The sequence below is a fragment of the Pelmatolapia mariae genome, linkage group LG16_19 (genome assembly GCF_036321145.2).
Source record: "Pelmatolapia mariae isolate MD_Pm_ZW linkage group LG16_19, Pm_UMD_F_2, whole genome shotgun sequence".
Taxonomy (NCBI): Eukaryota; Metazoa; Chordata; class Actinopteri; order Cichliformes; family Cichlidae; genus Pelmatolapia; species Pelmatolapia mariae.
This window is the reverse complement of record NC_086241.1, coordinates 51,765,207-51,781,759: the sequence shown is the minus strand read 5'-3', so window position 1 is coordinate 51,781,759 and position 16,553 is coordinate 51,765,207. Positions and strand designations below refer to the sequence as shown.

At 43.6% G+C, this 16,553-nt stretch overlaps 1 protein-coding gene across 5 annotated transcripts in view; it reads right to left on the bottom strand.

Annotated features, from left to right (window-relative positions):
• kidins220a (kinase D-interacting substrate 220a) overlaps window positions 1-16,553 on the bottom strand; it is a 47,275-nt gene that overhangs the window by 1,495 nt on the left and 29,227 nt on the right. For 2 of the 5 annotated variants that reach the window (XM_063498086.1, XM_063498085.1), the window contains exons 24-31: window positions 9,970-10,148; window positions 7,735-7,946; window positions 6,892-7,005; window positions 4,228-4,260; window positions 2,915-3,031; window positions 2,613-2,711; window positions 1,432-1,650; window positions 282-503 (exon numbers count right to left, since the gene is read on the bottom strand). In XM_063498086.1, coding sequence (XP_063354156.1) covers window positions 282-503; window positions 1,432-1,650; window positions 2,613-2,711; window positions 2,915-3,031; window positions 4,228-4,260; window positions 6,892-7,005; window positions 7,735-7,946; window positions 9,970-10,148 — 1,195 coding nt within the window. The remainder of the gene's footprint in view (window positions 1-281; window positions 504-1,431; window positions 1,651-2,612; window positions 2,712-2,914; window positions 3,032-4,227; window positions 4,261-6,891; window positions 7,006-7,734; window positions 7,947-9,969; window positions 10,149-16,553) is intronic. The other 3 variants (XM_063498087.1, XM_063498088.1, XM_063498089.1) reach the window with 3 other exon arrangements.

Sequence of the window (16,553 nt, the reverse complement as noted above, 5' to 3'; positions counted from 1 at the left end):
TGACAAAAGGATTCCTATCTCTGCCTCTAGTGCCAAGACAAAGAAAAAGAATATAAGCCAATAATGATGAAATGCAAGAAGCAGTGGTCTCCATTTTCTCAGCTGAGACTTCGAGTCCCGCCATTTCTCAGTACAGCGAAATACAACATTTCAAAATCACAAGTTGACTACACGGTACTTTCCTCCAGTCATGACAGTAGGAACTTATTTGAACGAGCTATTTCTGCCATCAGCGATGCGGTGACAAAAACACGACAGTGTACTTGTGACTGTCCACCCACCCCTTTGTCCTCTGAGCTGGCAGCCTGAAGGAATTGTCCAGGGTGGGGCTGAACAGGCCTCTCTCCCCCACTGCCGGACATCTCCAGCTGGGCCATCTGAGCGATGTACTCCCTGTAGGCATCATGATACTCAGCCTGCTGCTTGTCTGTCAGCTTGCAGATGTCATTAGAGGATTCCTGGGAATTCAGGCTAGACATGCTTGAAGTACGGTGATTTGCCACCTGAAAAAATGAGGAAAAAAGTTGGGTTGGGGTGCAACATTTATCCGAGTCTGTCATGTGCTGAGTACAGAGTGCCTTATGGTTGTGGGCTATTGACTTAAGAGTGCATAAAACAAGAGCGCAACAGCATTTACTCTGTGTGAAACTCAGTGCAATCAGACACATACAGCAGCATTCTTAACTGCATAAATATGTACATGAGCTTTTGTAGCTCAGATTCATTTTATTTGTAGAGTTTATTTTTTGCACATCTTATATTTCTACTGTATTTCTTACATACTGTTTGGCATCTGTCGTGTACAGCAGAGGAATAGTTTCACTGTACAGGGAAACATGTTTCTTTAATATGCATATGACTAGAAAACTTTGAAACTTGAAACTGAAACTGATCATTAGATTTGAAATATTCTAAATCTGAGAAATGAATAATGCTTCCAGCAAAGACCGCGTGTGGAGTAGCAACTGGATTTTTGATTTGAGGTCATCTGAAGCAGCAGCAGTGTTACTCTACGTGTGACCGTTTGCATGTGTCTCAGACATTTTGCACACTGGAAATACAAAAAGGTGAAAATACCAAATAGGGGGCCCTTTGACACCTTTTGGTTTGCAGCAGTGTCTAAGTATTTTTAATTCTGCAAATTTCAAGACCATCGTCAGCTTCCTCCGCTGTGCTCTTCTTTTTTTTGGGTTAAACCACATTTATGTGAAACTGCTGAGGCCATCAACACACTGGCTGGGTGCAGTGGCCATTCAACAGTTTGGGGTACGACTATTTCCAAGTGTAACACGATAACAGTTACGCTTAAAAGTAGCAACTTCAATACGGTTGCACATCTGCATGTGTTAAAATAATGTGCCCACGCACACACTGGCTGATCACGCCACAGTTGTGATATTTCTATAACAAGCTCGTGACAGGAAGACTAACCGGCCAGTGTGAGTTGTTGCTGCGTCTCACAGGCTCCTCCAGACCCACACCGCTGAGTTCCTCAAAGCTGAGGTTGAGGCTGAAGGCGGCTGTTTCGCGCTGGGCTCCCCCTGAGCGTCTGCTGGGCTCCCCGAGGTGCACGCTGCTGCCCTGCTCGCTAGCAGCTCGGGACTCATCCTGAAGTGCTGCCTGGCTTTCAGCATGCCGCTGTTCTATGACCTTAAACAATACAGGACAATATATGTGATCAACAAGTCACTTAGCTTGTTGGTTTTTGGTATGTTTAAATGTAACAAGTACATCAGACTGCAGCAACAACAACAACAAAAGCTTGTGAGAACAGAATTGGGAGCTGTTCCTTAAGTAGAGCTACTCAGCTGTCCCCTCCTCCCTGACAATACCCTCCCTTCATCCAGATATCAGTCAGCCATCTTGAACCAGATGGCTGTGCTGGCTGCATCCTGGCAACACAACACTGATTTTTACATGGAGCTGCAAGGCCACTGCACTCTCCAGCTGCTTCTGCCCAAGCCCTGCATAGGATCTCCGGTAAAACACGACCAATCTGGGGCTCTTGCCTTGGCATTAAGAGCACAGACTGACATTTGAGGAAGTGGAGCCGGCTACATGTGTTAGTGATTTGAGCCCCGGCTCAGCCGACTAGACCTCTGGCTGGCTGACTAGCGCCTTTCTCGTAATACGGATTATAAAATCTCCATCCCAATATCTCAGCACAACACGAGATGTCTTATTATGAGATATTGTCTGGATTCTGGCACAAACCACAACTGAAACAAATATCACCAGCGGGGCCCTGGCATGGTTGAGTATACGTCAGAGTTGCAGAGGGGCAGTTGATATTGTTTGTGGCGGACTAATGCTTTCCCTGTCAGCCTACATATGGCCACTTCTGTTCACAAGAGTTTAACGGGTAATTAATAAAAAACAACTTTATTTATCCAGGAAAGGAAAATCGTGAGATTTAGAGCCTATTTTTTCAACAGTATCACAGGCCCAGAAAGGCAAGATTGACCTAGCATCTTTTCTGGAGCATGAGAAACCAGAGCTTCAAGAGAAAACCCGCACAAGAATGGGGAGAACATGCACACAATATTTAGCAAGATGTCAAGTTGCACAATTTATTGCATTAAAGGCACCTAAACGAAGCAATCTAGTCTCACCATTCCTCTGAAGAGCTGCCAGTCACCAAAGTTCATCTCCATCTCTTTCTTCAGCTCATCTAGGTTGCAATGCGTGAGCACCCGACCATTTATATTGGCCTGCAACGGATAAAGAAAAGGACTAGTTTGATCACAGATTCAATGCAATTGCCTAGAAAAGCCCACAGAGTAGCGAGAACTTCATGAAGGAAAACTGCATTCATATGTTGCAATAAATGTGACCATTGAAAGAATGCCACACAAAGATGACAACAAGAAAAAATGAGGTGTTCACATAAACTTCTTTTAGTTTAAACGTGTACCTTCTTAATGGTGGAGGTGTACTGAGGCAGCATGGTGGGGTCGATTCCTTCTAGCTGCCTGAGACGCTCGCACACTGCGTCTGTGTTCAAAGAGCTGAGCAAGACGGCGGGAGAGCTCTACATAATAACACACATAAACATATAATTGGAACATATTAAGACAGCTTTCATGGAGTTAAAGTCAACAGAGCAAACACACACACACATTCTGTTAGAGCAACTCATAACTCCTAACACACTGATTAGGGCAAACTGAGCAACAATTCCTGAGAAACAGACGTGCAGGGCTGTTAGCTGCGAGGCACACAGAGGTGCAAAACCACGATCTCACACTGTATTTCTTTCTATCAGTCACACAGTGTAAGTGTAAAAGTAAACATAAATGCCAACCTATCCAAATACGCTGTTACCTGCCCTTATTCTTTTTCTCTGTGTATATATAAGCGCATAATGTGTGTGCTCAACACTTAAGGGATGGAGTCTGTGAGTCTGTGAGCCGACCAACACCGAAGCGGCCTCCGCTGATGAGCAGCTACGTAGCTCGATGTGACTAACACCAGTTGCCTGTTGATGCAACTGGCTGTCTGTGAAGGCCTCACAGACAGCCAAAATGCCACCCGCTGGCACGGAGACCAAACAAACCTCATCCACCCTCCTTCAACCAACCCCCCCCTCCTCCCGTCCCTTTTCTCACTCACCCCTCTCCCTCTGGCTCTGCTCGTCTTTGAGACAAGCAAAGTTCTCCTTTCTTCCTTCCTTCTCCCTCTTCTCTCCCTCCCTTCCTTCCTTCCTTCCTTTCACATTCCTCCCTGCTCAGCCTCCTGCACTGACCTCCTATCACTCTCTTTTCCATCACTGTCTTTCTCTCACCCCTCCACCCCTCCATCCTTCCCTCCTCCCGCTCCACTCAGCTATTAGCACTATTAAGACAAGGCTTCAGTCTAAGCCCCCTGGCTTTGTTTCTGGTTTCGAGGGAGAGAAGAGCAGAGCTTAGCCGGACTGTGAGTGGTTGTTAGACAAAAAACCCAAGCAGCTCTTACAACACAGTACACAATAATAGGTGCCAACTTTCAGTAATGGCTAGGATGAAGACTGGCACTAAGGGAGTTTAACTACTGTTCATATCCACACTCTAGAATGAAACTATGTTAGTGACTCTAATAACTATACTAGTTAAGTTGTGTTTTGCATTGACTTTAAAGCAACAAGTCCGTGTTTCTAAAGCATGCAACGTACACCGGTGCAAGTGTTAGGGATGAAGCAGAGATAGGTGGATGATGGAGATGGAAGTAGCATCGAAACCAAAGGTGTACCTGCTTGAATTTGTAAGGCAGCGACTTTAAATGCTTGATCAGGGGACAAAAAAATAAGAAGCAGACGGACAAGAAGTCAGACAAAAATACACACAGACATTTATAACACTGTGAAACCAGGAGTGTACCTGTGAAAAAAGAAGGCGGGGAGGCAGAAATTTAGACAGACAAGCAGAGAGACTGTAAGGACACATGTTAAACTCATCACCACGACAACAGTGCAGACATTTATCTGTCAAACAGTAGGAGGGGAGACAGCTAGCCAGCCAGTGTTGTCGGCCTGGAAAAGAGGAAGCTATTGGAAGTAGAATTGTCAGAGAAAGAGATTTTGTTTTCGCTGGAGTCAGCTGGCTTTTACAGCCATAATCTTTGCAGACAGAGCGGACTGCGGAGGACATAGAGACAGAAAGAAAGATCCATCTAGAGAATGAGACGTTTCTCACTCTGCAAAGAAAAAGCAGAAGTTTCGATTCACTGAAGGCCTTGAATAAGGCTCCTTGATTCAGACACCGAGCGTGTCTTCTAAGAGCGTGAGTGAAAGCATGAATGTCTGCGGGTGTGTCCGTGTGTGTGTTTGTGTGAACCCTCCCAGTGTGTGTGTGATAAGACTGTAATTACAGCTGGGCTGAGCTCAGGGCTGGGCAGAAGGATGGGGAAGAGGAAACAGAGCTCTGTGAGGGAGGAAGCGTCTTGGTAAGGAGATAAGCTCTACCAGCGCTGGGCTCATTGTCAGTATATATGTGTGTGTCTGTCTGTGCGTGTGTTGCCAGCCCCAACAGTTGCTCTGATGATAATCCCAGCAGCCAGAGGAATCCATACTCGCACTTACATCAGCTAGGCAATTACACTGGGATAGGGCTGCTTATATATCCCCACACTAGGAATTACACACAAATGTACACATACACATTTGCAGATTTGTAGAAATGCAGGGACACATGAGCACGACACAAAGAGATTAAGTACGAACCAAAAAAGGGAAGGAAAATGTGAAAATTTATACTAAGGAGGAAAGAGCACAAGGGAGATACGAGGAACAAAAATTGGTATTAAAATATAAGAGACTGATGAAGGTATAAAGGATTTTTTTAAAATTAAAGACACAAAATACAGACAGATAAGAGATAGACGGAATGAACATTACTCAGTAATCTATATTTAAATCTTTCATACAGCTCCTCTAAATGCTTGCTGGCAGCAGCCTGATAAGTGGCTTTGTGAAGCAGAAATCTCCCGAGTAGCGTTATCATCAAATTGTTCTAATACTGGCTGATTTCTCTTCAAATGTGTGAATATCTGGATGCAGAGGCTCACTTCTTTTCAGTGCAACTCCAAGCATCCTTGATGTAAGTTCACAGGACCTCTACATCCATTTACAAGAAGAAGAAGAAGAAAAAAAAATCCAACCCGCTGTTGATTTTTGTTTTTCAGTAATGCACACTGCCCATCACTTATGATGGGCAGAAAATGAGCAATGGGCAGTGTGTGTTTTTGGCTTTCGTTTTAAGACAGACCATTTTTGATCCCACACACTTTTCACCAAGACTTCGCAGTGTGAAATATCCATTTATAAGAGAAGTAGAGATTGCAGCGTGCCAGAATCAGAATTAACTTCATTCAGCGTGTTATAATTACATGTGTTATTGCTTGCACACTCCTTAGTGGGGGGTAATAATCACACCGGATGCAGCTTACTATGAGTATTTAAGCAGTCTGCAGCACGCAGCAGGCGTGACAGCTTATTTTAGTTCTCCTGGCGTTTGTAAACCACTGCAACAAAATAAGTAGCCTGCCGCACAACGAGGCATGCATTTTATTCGTGCAGCATGTGAGGTTTAAGCATCAGGCCTGCAGGCAGATAATGTAGGACTACTTTTTTTGTTTTTTGCATTAGTGTTGTGTTTGTATGTGCGCATTATACGTCCGCTAATGTTAGTCAGGTTACCATTGTGGGGTCAATGGGGCTCGTGTGGAAGGCTTCGCTGGCATCCTCTGCAATAACGTCCTGATATGGAGTGCAGAATGGAGACAAGGATTGTACAGGGAGACGTGTTAACGAGGGTTGGGGTTATAAGCATGCAGCCTACTGGGAGGACCTTAAACTTCTTAATTTGCAAGGGTAAGGCTTTACAAACAGAGAAATACCCCCGCTAAGGTCAGGACCTGGACTGTGAATGAAAAGAGTGATAGTGAAAACAGGGAGTTATAAAATCACTGAGAGGAAATGAAGAAATTTAAAACTAAAGCATATAGAATCACTAACAGGACAAATGAGGTGTGCGAGAGAAAAGGAAGTATTAAAAAAGGAAAGAAGGTCAGACTTTGCGGTTCATTCATGCACAATGGACTTCACAGCACATTAAACACTGAGTGCTAAAACTCCACGCTGTCCTGAGCCTGAAACTTTACAAGTTTAATTGCTTTAATCTATTAACTTAATTCTGTGTATGTCTAATCAAACAAGACTTTTCTAGCTGCCAGGAAGCACTGCTCAGATGACATAAACTTATTAACAAAGTGAACCAGAAGAGTAAAAAGCGTTTAAACTTTCAATCGATCCAGTCAAACAGCGTCAAACACACTATTAACACTTCTTCACAGTGTATGTGCTACGGTGAGATGAAAGCACGTGTGAAATGCATTTAGCCCAACTTCTTTACTTACAAGTCCACTGGTGTCTTGGGGTTGACCAGGTGGTTTAATGGAAGGACGCGAGGATGAGGGGACATGGTGGGAGAAATGCCGTGGCAGGTGATACACGTGATGGGGGAAATAAGGCTACGAGGGGAGAAAGAATGATTGTGGAAAGGCAGGCAGGAAGACAAAATAAAACAAAAATCATAAAATCATATAAAGGAGCATGAGCATATGTACATATAACAGGAAAGGATGCTGGGGGGGGGAAATATCATGGTCATGCGGCACTGTCCAAATCTGCAATGTAGGTCAACTGATAAGGTGTAAAGGACTGGGCAGCTAAATCCAGTAACTCTTTGAAATCCACCTTTATTTCAATGACCAGAGGAGCCAATCACAGTTCTTAAGAAAAACAATGAGTAAATATTAGTAGAGATTGAAGGACTCTGATATTGGGTGTGTGAGTCTGCACTCAGTGAAAATGACAATCACAACAATCAAAGTAGATCTGAATCAGTATGATTTATTGGAGACTATCAATGGTCAAGGATCAGATTTGGAGGCTACCATCAGCAGCAAGCTGCTGAAAGAAGCTTCTGTTTAAAGAAAACAGTTTTTTGTAACACTACCTAAAAGAGCATCACATTGCTTTCAACTGTGTCCTTGCTGTATTTCCTTTCCGCCTACATTTTTCCTAATTCCTCAGTGGTATGTTCTCACATGGGACCACCCCAGTGGGTAGTCCTTAGACCTGTTTGGCCTGAAAGCGCCTATTGTGTGCCATTTTTGGGTTGTTAGCATTGTCACTTGGCCATATAGACACCTTTTAGAGTGAGTAGTAGGCAGAGGATGTAAGTCATGTTTCCTCACCCGGTTGTAGAAAGGATGCTGAGGGCCAGTCATTCCACTGAAGTAGGCACTGTGTGGCTGAGGAGGCAGGGATCCGGTGAAGGAGCCTGCTGGGGAGCAGGCGGCAGAGTGTTGGGTGTAAACTGACTGGGGACGGGCCGCTGCCTCTTGGAGGGGCAGTGTGGGATAGGTCACTCCTCCGATGTGCATCTGCTCCCTGGCCGCACGCACATCTAAGAGACGGCAGAGGCAGGGAAGAACGTACAATGGAAAGAGTGAGAGAGAGAGGAAGGGTTTATCTGTGACGCTGATTATCATGTCTTGGCGATGACTATAAAGACCCTTCAGATCCACCCACACATCAATAATTTAGCTTTATTTCATAATCTCTGGAGAGTTTGGACAGTTGTGAATTCAGAGGAAAAAAAACTACATATCAAACAGCTGACGTACATGCCGGCAAAATTCTTTGACTCTCAAAGCACTGCAGGGAATACAACAAGAACATTGTTCGTGAACATGTTCTCCTTATCCCAGTAAGAAGAGAGTCAAACAACTACAGGCTGGAAAGAAAATTAGCGCAGATGTTACGATTACAGAGACCTTCAACTGTGAATTCCACTCTCACACTGATTCCTATTACTCTGTTTGCTCACAAACAGCAGGCGTGTTGATATTCTCTGTTTTCCAAATTATATGCCAGCCACGTGACATTTTCTGGCACATGCAGCTCTTTGCTGTCCCCGACAAATAAATTCGCCCATGTAAACAAACAAAGCGGACCATGTGAACTCATAGACATCATCCCGTAAGTGCTTTGCTACAACCGCTTTCACACGAACCATTCTGACTTTGAGAGAAGTCAAGGAGGAGGTAAGTAGGGAGCTTTGGTTAAAGCTCCCAAATTAAAGTTAAATAAGCCCGAAGACAGAACAGAGTAGCTCTGTGCGGCTGGCAAGAAAGTAAGAACCAGAAACAGAAGCAGGCACCAGAATGTCTCCTGGTTATACAAGTGGCTGCTGAATGACACGCTGAGTGAGACCCAATCCAGCCTGTGAACACAATGGGGGCCTTATGATGTGAGTCAGGCTCATGGGCGGGTATCACTGACAGCACTGCCCACTGGTTGGCCACAGGACACTGGGCACCAAGTACCAACTGGTCAGGGAGGGGAGTGCAGGGAGTTCGATGACTGGGTAGGAGCGTTGGTCACCTTCCGTTTCGCTGTGGATAAGAGTGGAGGCGCAAACGCCCACAGTTTCGAGCACGTACAAACACAAACACGTTTCATGGATGCATACACTACACGCACCTTTTTAGGAACAGAGTACTGTACTTACAGATCGGGGCGTCTGGTTGTAGTACTTTGTCAGCTGCGCCCTCCGTGACTCAAAGTTGTCTCAGTGGAACAGACTTTCTGTGTGTGCGAGTGTGTGTATTCTGTGGTCTCATAACGCTATGATGCAGCAGCTTCACACCAGGCGTCATCCACACTCCTGTATGGGCCGAATGGACGCTGACGCACGGTAACGAAAGTACAACTCCGCTCTGGCTTACAGTTTAACAGTGATGCACTATTACGTCAGTGTAACTACAAAGTGTGAAATTTGGTGCTGCACTACGGCCAGATTGGAAACAGGGAGCGAAGGCATTGTCCTGTTCGTACAGCGCTGGTCGACATTTGATTGTTTGGAAACGAGACGCACGCTGTGGGTTACTGAGAGCCCCTGCAGTGGGCGATTTTAGAGCAACCCTGCTACAATGCTATGAGTAATGCCACTGCCAAATGAGCTGGCACTGCACCGGACACATTGCATAGAGGACAGTTTTCAGTGTCTCCATGCTATTGTATACCATTCAGTTTGGGGGTTTTTGTCCCATCATAACAGCTAAATCATACACGTGCCAACTGAGCTTGTCCGTTTGCTGAAGATGTCAATGAGATGCGGCTTAAAGCTTCAGAGGCAACAACAGAGTTTATGCCCTTCATGCTCCCTTTCCTTTCCCCAGATTGCAACAAAATAAAACAGATTTTGACATGGTAGACTGCACTCTCCAGCACTATCATCAAAATACCAAATGAGGGAATATCTTTTGAAAGAATGTTAATCCCTGCAGGAGAGCACATGAGACTGCCAAAGAGCACTGAAGTTGTTCTGACAGGATATTGCAACTCAAATATCTACTAACACTATGCTATTTATGGCAGGGTTTTTTTCCCCTGCCATCTGTAAAATATACCGTGTGTGTACAGACCTGCTATGATCTCCCGCAATTTGGGGTCCAAGTTGACAGTGCAGGGCAGAAACATCTCCACATCTCTGGCAGTAAGAACAGGCGTCCTGGAGGAGAGGAACACTTCAAAGCTGCGGATGTCTCCGTCGATCTCCAGCAGAGGCTCCACGTCCTTTGTGGTCGGGATGTTCTTGGAGATTCTTTAGAGGAACGAAGATTTTTTGAAGGAGTTATTGTAGTGAATATGTTGCTCATTTAGCTTAATTAATACTTATTTAGAGGAAAATGCCAAGGACAACAAAAACACATGGCACCACTGACTATTTGAGGATGTTTAGAAATGTGATGTTTGCACCCACTGCTGGCATGACTTATCAGAATGTATGTATGACATTAGTTAACACCATTTTACTACATCTTGTATTGCGCATGAACAATAAATTAGAAATCAGAAAGGTAAATTACCCTTTGGTCAAATACTTTAACAGTACAAATAACAGAAATGTAAAAAACCTCATGTCTGAAGTCCTAGTAATGATCAAAAATGACAATGAGGGTGGTAACTACCAGTGCGCAGACACACTTTTTATATATTTCAAATGCAGGCAGCTCTGTGTAGAAGTTGTAATCTGGCCAGGTGCAGGTGTGGTAAATTTTATACACTTTTTAAATTCCTTCTCTACATTTTCTAGAGCAATCTAGTGATCATACTTGGCATTACTAAGAGTTTATTGGCTTTATGTTCAGGTGTTTGCAATCCTGATGCAAAGAGGGGATGTTATGTGTTGTGGGCTACATGCTTAAGAAGAATGCTTGTGGGTTTGAAAACAGCTCTATTTTAACATTTAAAAGCATGGTTTTAGAATTTCATCACACTCATCTGAATAAAAGCTAAACATTTTACCAGAAGAGCACCTTTATATGTAACATCAGCACCAATTGGAAACAATGTTACAATTTGACACCTTTTACTCCTCTTTACGAGTTAAGAACCAAAGAGAACAAGGATGACGACAAACTATTCTGTCTTACTGACAAATGTGGCATAAATATGTAACTGCATGCTAAATTCTGACTTGTGGATTCATAGCAAAAATAGAAATCATTAAATTCTGACAAAAAAAGAAAAGAGGAAACAACAAGCAGTTCTGTTAAGATTGAAAAGATATGACAACGGTCATCATCATCATGAGAGCAGAGAGATAACTGGATTTAGAAAAAGGCGAGATAGTGAAAGCGGGGATGTTCGAGTACAGATAGAGTGAGGGATGTTATCTTTTCTGAGCAGAGGAGGAAACCTGAGAAGATGACAATCAGGGTAATTTAGCAAGCAGCAGACGGAAGCGCGTCATGATGTGCTGCTACGGTTAACGTGATGTTTGTTATCACAGGCCCTAAGTAAACACCACGTTTGGAGGTTGTTCTGTTTCTGCGTGATTATAGTTTTCCTGGTCTATACAGCAGGGGGGAAAAAGCTGTACTACATGAAGAACTTTAGATGAGAACAATTTATCGACGCTGTGTTCAGCTTATGGAATATTCCATTTTAAAACACTAAAATTAAAACTGTATAAACCAAATTTTAGACCCCGGAAATGCTGCATATGGATTACAAATGCTGAAAGGTTATGAAGTGAGGACTTTTATTTAAGCTGAATAATGTTAAAAGTGCTATCACAAAATCACAGAAAGGGTAAAATGAGGCCAAGGATACACAGGATACAAACAACAACAAGCCACAGCAATCAGTACATCTCGACCGATCCTATCATTCAGACATGAAAATATGAAACTTGGAGTGACTTATGACACCGGCCATTCATCATGAGAGTATGCAGCTCTTATCAGATGAATGAGGAGACCTCGGTGGGGAGTAGACATTTTTCTCATCTCGGCTTCCATTTGTCATCCAAACCCTTCATCATTTTCTCAGTAGATGCTTTTCTCTCCCTACATCCCCCTTAACCTTCCCTCCTTACAGATCAACCTCAACTCACCCTCCTCTAATACATCATCCAGTCTGTCTAGTGGTGAGCTGTGCAGGGAATACAAGCTGGAAAAGTTGGGTTTTTTTCTCAAAGACTGAGCTGTTTTCAACAGTGAACACAGACTCGTCTTTCTGTGACTTGATTGGATGATTAGTACGGCTGCTGCTGCTGCTGCATGCTAGCTAAGTCAGGATGAGGTCAGCATCTGGCCAGAGCTCAACACAGCAGACTGTTAGCTAATAATCCAAAATATAAACTAACTTAATCTGGTTAACACGGTGGCCTGAAATGTCCTCCATCAGCCTATTCCAGTGAAGTTCTCATACCTCAGTGATGTGTGGTCACAAACAAGTCCTTTAAAGGTGCAGAACACTCAGTTACAAGTTACATAATTTCCATTTCTGGCTGTTAGTTGACACTCCAGACTGCTTACAGTGAGTGAACAGGTAGGGCTCCAGTCCTCTGTTCAAGGACATTTCGACAGGACAGATGGCTGGTGATAGACAGGTCTGCTGCTGCAGCGCTAAAACCTGTGACCTTGTTGCAGGTTCATGCTCAAGTCTGACAAGAAATACTGACATTTGGGTGTCTTAGAGAGACATTCTGGCGTGTTTGGTAGTCATAATAAATGAAAAATAAATATATGACATGCAAATCCCACATGTTGATAGCATACACATTATTTCAGTTGAATCAAGTGAATGTTTCTGCATTTATCTTCCCACTCAGGATCTTCTCTTAGAACAGCCCAGGTGGCTCACAGCAACCCTTTGTACCCACCCAACTGCTACTTAGAAAAGACAGTGAGGAGACAGAAAAGGCTGTGAGTAGAGAGGACACAGCAGCACAGCTGGCTCCAGTGGACAAAGCCCTCTCAGTGTTTCTTCCATTAGAACCTTTAACAAGACCCAAAAGGTTGAGGAAGCTCAATGTTGGCACACAGACGAACCCTCTGCTGTGACCTAGCGGATGAGTGTGATTCTGAAGGCACAGCTGTTACCTGAGTGTACATGCACGTAAGCACCACCAGTGATGGTGTCAGCCTGAGTGCTGATTCAAATAACACTGACGAGAACAATTATGTAATAGCCACCGCAGACACCTGGGCAGTCAGGATGGGAAAATTCAAAGGCACAGATGAAGGGTGGAGTGTGTGTTTAAGCGCATGCGCGAGTGTCTGTGTGTGTGTGTACTGTATGTGTGTGGGGGTGTTTGGTTCCTTTTCTCATGAACTGTATTAACCCATACACAGACTGAGAGAATCTTGTGCTTTTCCCCATTTCCAGCTGGCTTAGTGCTGTTTATTTGTGGGTCTGAAGACACAGACCAACAGGAGCCAGTGAGTCACACACACACAAACATGCACGCACACAGAGCACTTCCTTTTGCTATACAAAGAACATCCTCCAAAGACTTTCTAAGGAATCTTATATCTTTTTATAGGACCATCTAAAATAACTCTGTAATGTGTAAACAGGAAAAAAAATTAGAAAGGGCTCCAATTATGAAAGTATAACTGAGACTTATTATGCTGTAGATGTACACACAGACAGAAATGTTGGTCTACTACAGACTGTTTATATTCATAGATTTATTATAGCCCGAAGAGTCATATGTTAGATGATAAGTTAGAAAATTATAACTGAAAATAACTCAATAACTCATTTATCTTGTCATATTTTCAGACACATTTGCTTTTGTTAAAACTGAGACAAGTTTCACAAACAAATAAAAAACGCTTAATTTATATTACTGGACAACAATGGTAACCAAGAAACTGGCTACAATTGTGCATAATTCACTGAGTTGTGTGTTTGCTCTTGGTAATGCACAATGTGCAAGCATACAGGAGCACAGACAGATGTGTCTTCTAAATACAACTGGATTTGCTAAGAGCAAGTCAAGTACATCCATCATACCCAGACAAACTGTGAGAGAATAAGAAGACGATTCCTTAAGTTCCCAACTACCTATTCAGACAAGAGAGGAAAGAGCAACACTGAGTGGAAATCCTGCTTCAAGGAGGACCAAAACATGCCAGAAAAACAAAACAAAACAATCAACAAATAGTGGAAAAGGAAAAAAAAAACACAAAATAAGCATAAACTGTACATAAAAGATGGATATAGCTACTGTGACCCATTGCCATATTGGGTTTCTGAAAAAGAACAACAGCTGATTTAGACTTCTGTGGTAAAGCCTACAACATAACCTACTTAAGCAGCCGACAGCATTGCCAGCATTCATGCTTCTGCATGCTGTATTATGTGTTAATCATCCTGTGGTTGTGTCCCGGTGTATTATATGCACTGGGACACAACCCAGCAAATTACAGTGGTGTGAAAAAGTGTTTGGAAGACTTGCTGTGGTAAATGAAATCATGAATTCTGCTTTCTACCAAAACATCCTGAAGGAGAAAGCCCTGCCATCTGTTTGTGACCTCAAGCTCAAGTGCACTTGGGTTCTGCAGAAAATGGAGACTTTGGCGTAGCCTTCGCTTGAATCCGATTGAGATGCTGTGGCATGACCTTAAAAAGGCAGTTTAGCTAAGTTCACCTTCATTTAGAAAATGCAAGTATAACAAACATACCAAAAAATAGGAAACACTTTTTCACACTACTGTAAATCTGGTGGAAGCTACGACTGAAACAAATGAAATGCTAAGACTTTTTCCTTTCTCTATACATCCATTGACATCCATTCTGACAGTTTCAGCAATCTCCCTCCAGGAATTTGCTGACATGTGCGAGTCCCTATATTGAGGCTATGATTATTATACCTTATATAATAATATATTACCATAAATGATATTTCAATACCAATGGACTGAGAGCTAACAACTTGACTGCAGGAGTCTGGGTAACACGCTGAAATGCATGTACCCATTAAATGATAAAAACACTTTTAAAATGAGATACGACCACTTAAAATGCCAATATCTAGAATTCCCATCGTTTGAGATGTTGGCTGCAAATCACTATGGACTAATTAGTCATTCTTATCAGAAACCAGTTGCTTAATGAAAAGTTGGATGTTTTGTTTGCAGTGTCCAAGAAGCCACTACACTACTTTCAAGCAGATGAAGAAAAAATTTTCAGCAGCCATTTTTGTAGCACAATAGGCCCATTGACAGGACCGGGCTTATAGCTGCAGTCATGCAGGCGCACAGGTCCAACCGCTTGCTGTGTGGCGTGGCTACTGGGAGCTTTCTGAGCTTATCCAAATGCTAATAGGTCCCAAAGCTGACTGGGGCATAGCCTTTCTTCTCCTCTCAACCTCCCACACACTGCAGCTGATGGGAAGGAGCAGAATTCATCTTGCTCTCTCTTCAGTACTCTCGCTGGGCACAGAAAGTATGAATGTGCCACTTGACTTTGCTTTATAGCTGCCCACTGTGCTTACGGGTGACATTCGCACACACGCCACAAAGAGGTGGTCTCTCTGCCAAACATTTCCATAAAGGGGCCCAAAGACAGAGAGATGCCTCCGAACAGACAACCGCCTGTGCGCATTGTGTTTGAGAAGCTCAAGAGTTTCGATGTCAGATACTGTGCGACCAGTACAACAATGTGTGGGTGAAGAAGCTAACCAGGCCCGGGTCCGGCACATTCCTCTCCTGGTCAGAGTCATGTCAGAGCTGCTTGCAGTGTCTGCCCAGCGTGTGGATGAAAACAGCGAGGCCCTCTCTGGGAAAACAGTGGACAGGCGAGTTGGCGCGTGGATTCGCAGCATCAAGGCTGAGGGAGGTTATTGTTACAATGGAAGCTGCCAAGACCTCCACCACCCAAAGGCAGAGGGGGAGAGCAAAAATATGTTTTCACTTTAGATGACGCCATGTTCTTTGTCTCCTTAAAAATCCAGACGCATTTCCTTGATTTAAATCAAATGCTTCAAGTACTGTGGACACCCCTGTCTCTGCTTTCCTCTCCGTCTCTAACTTTCTCTTTTCCTTGCTTCCTTGTCTTGGCAGTGCCAACTGACAACTTGCGGCAGCGTCTGCTTTCCATATACATTTGTGGCAAAGTTAAGTCCAGTAATTGAAACTCTCTTGTACTAAGCTGGACCTGTGCATCCCAAAGCAAACCACAGAGACAAGCAGGCTAATGGGAAACACACCATGCTGATAAAAACCAAGCAGTTTCGGAGCAAGCGGCCTCTCAGTGAAACAGGCTCAGGGCTCAGTGGTTCCGTGAAATGTTGATTAAACTCATGTGTAGCGCCGAAATGGAGCCTCCTTGTTCCAGACCCCAAAAACCTTAACTGAACCCTCCACTCAGAGCAACTAGGGCCTCATTCTTGACAAATATTAAAACAGTAAACCTCAACTTAGTGATTTACGCACAAGAAGAGAGTTTGGAGCATCCTTGGGTCATTACACAGTTTGTTCATTGTGACAGTAATTGCACCATGAAGCTCATATCAGCACATGTGGTTGTTTGATAGCTGTAATGGCCAGTTGATAGGCCATATGATGCCGGTTAAGTGGGGTGGACTGCTAAAGTGAAGACAAATGGGCAGCTGCAGATTATGCAGCTGGAATAAAAATGAATCTAAGATCCATACAGTGAAAAATTAATGTGACAAACAAAATTGGGAGCCTCAGGCTGGACGAGTAAT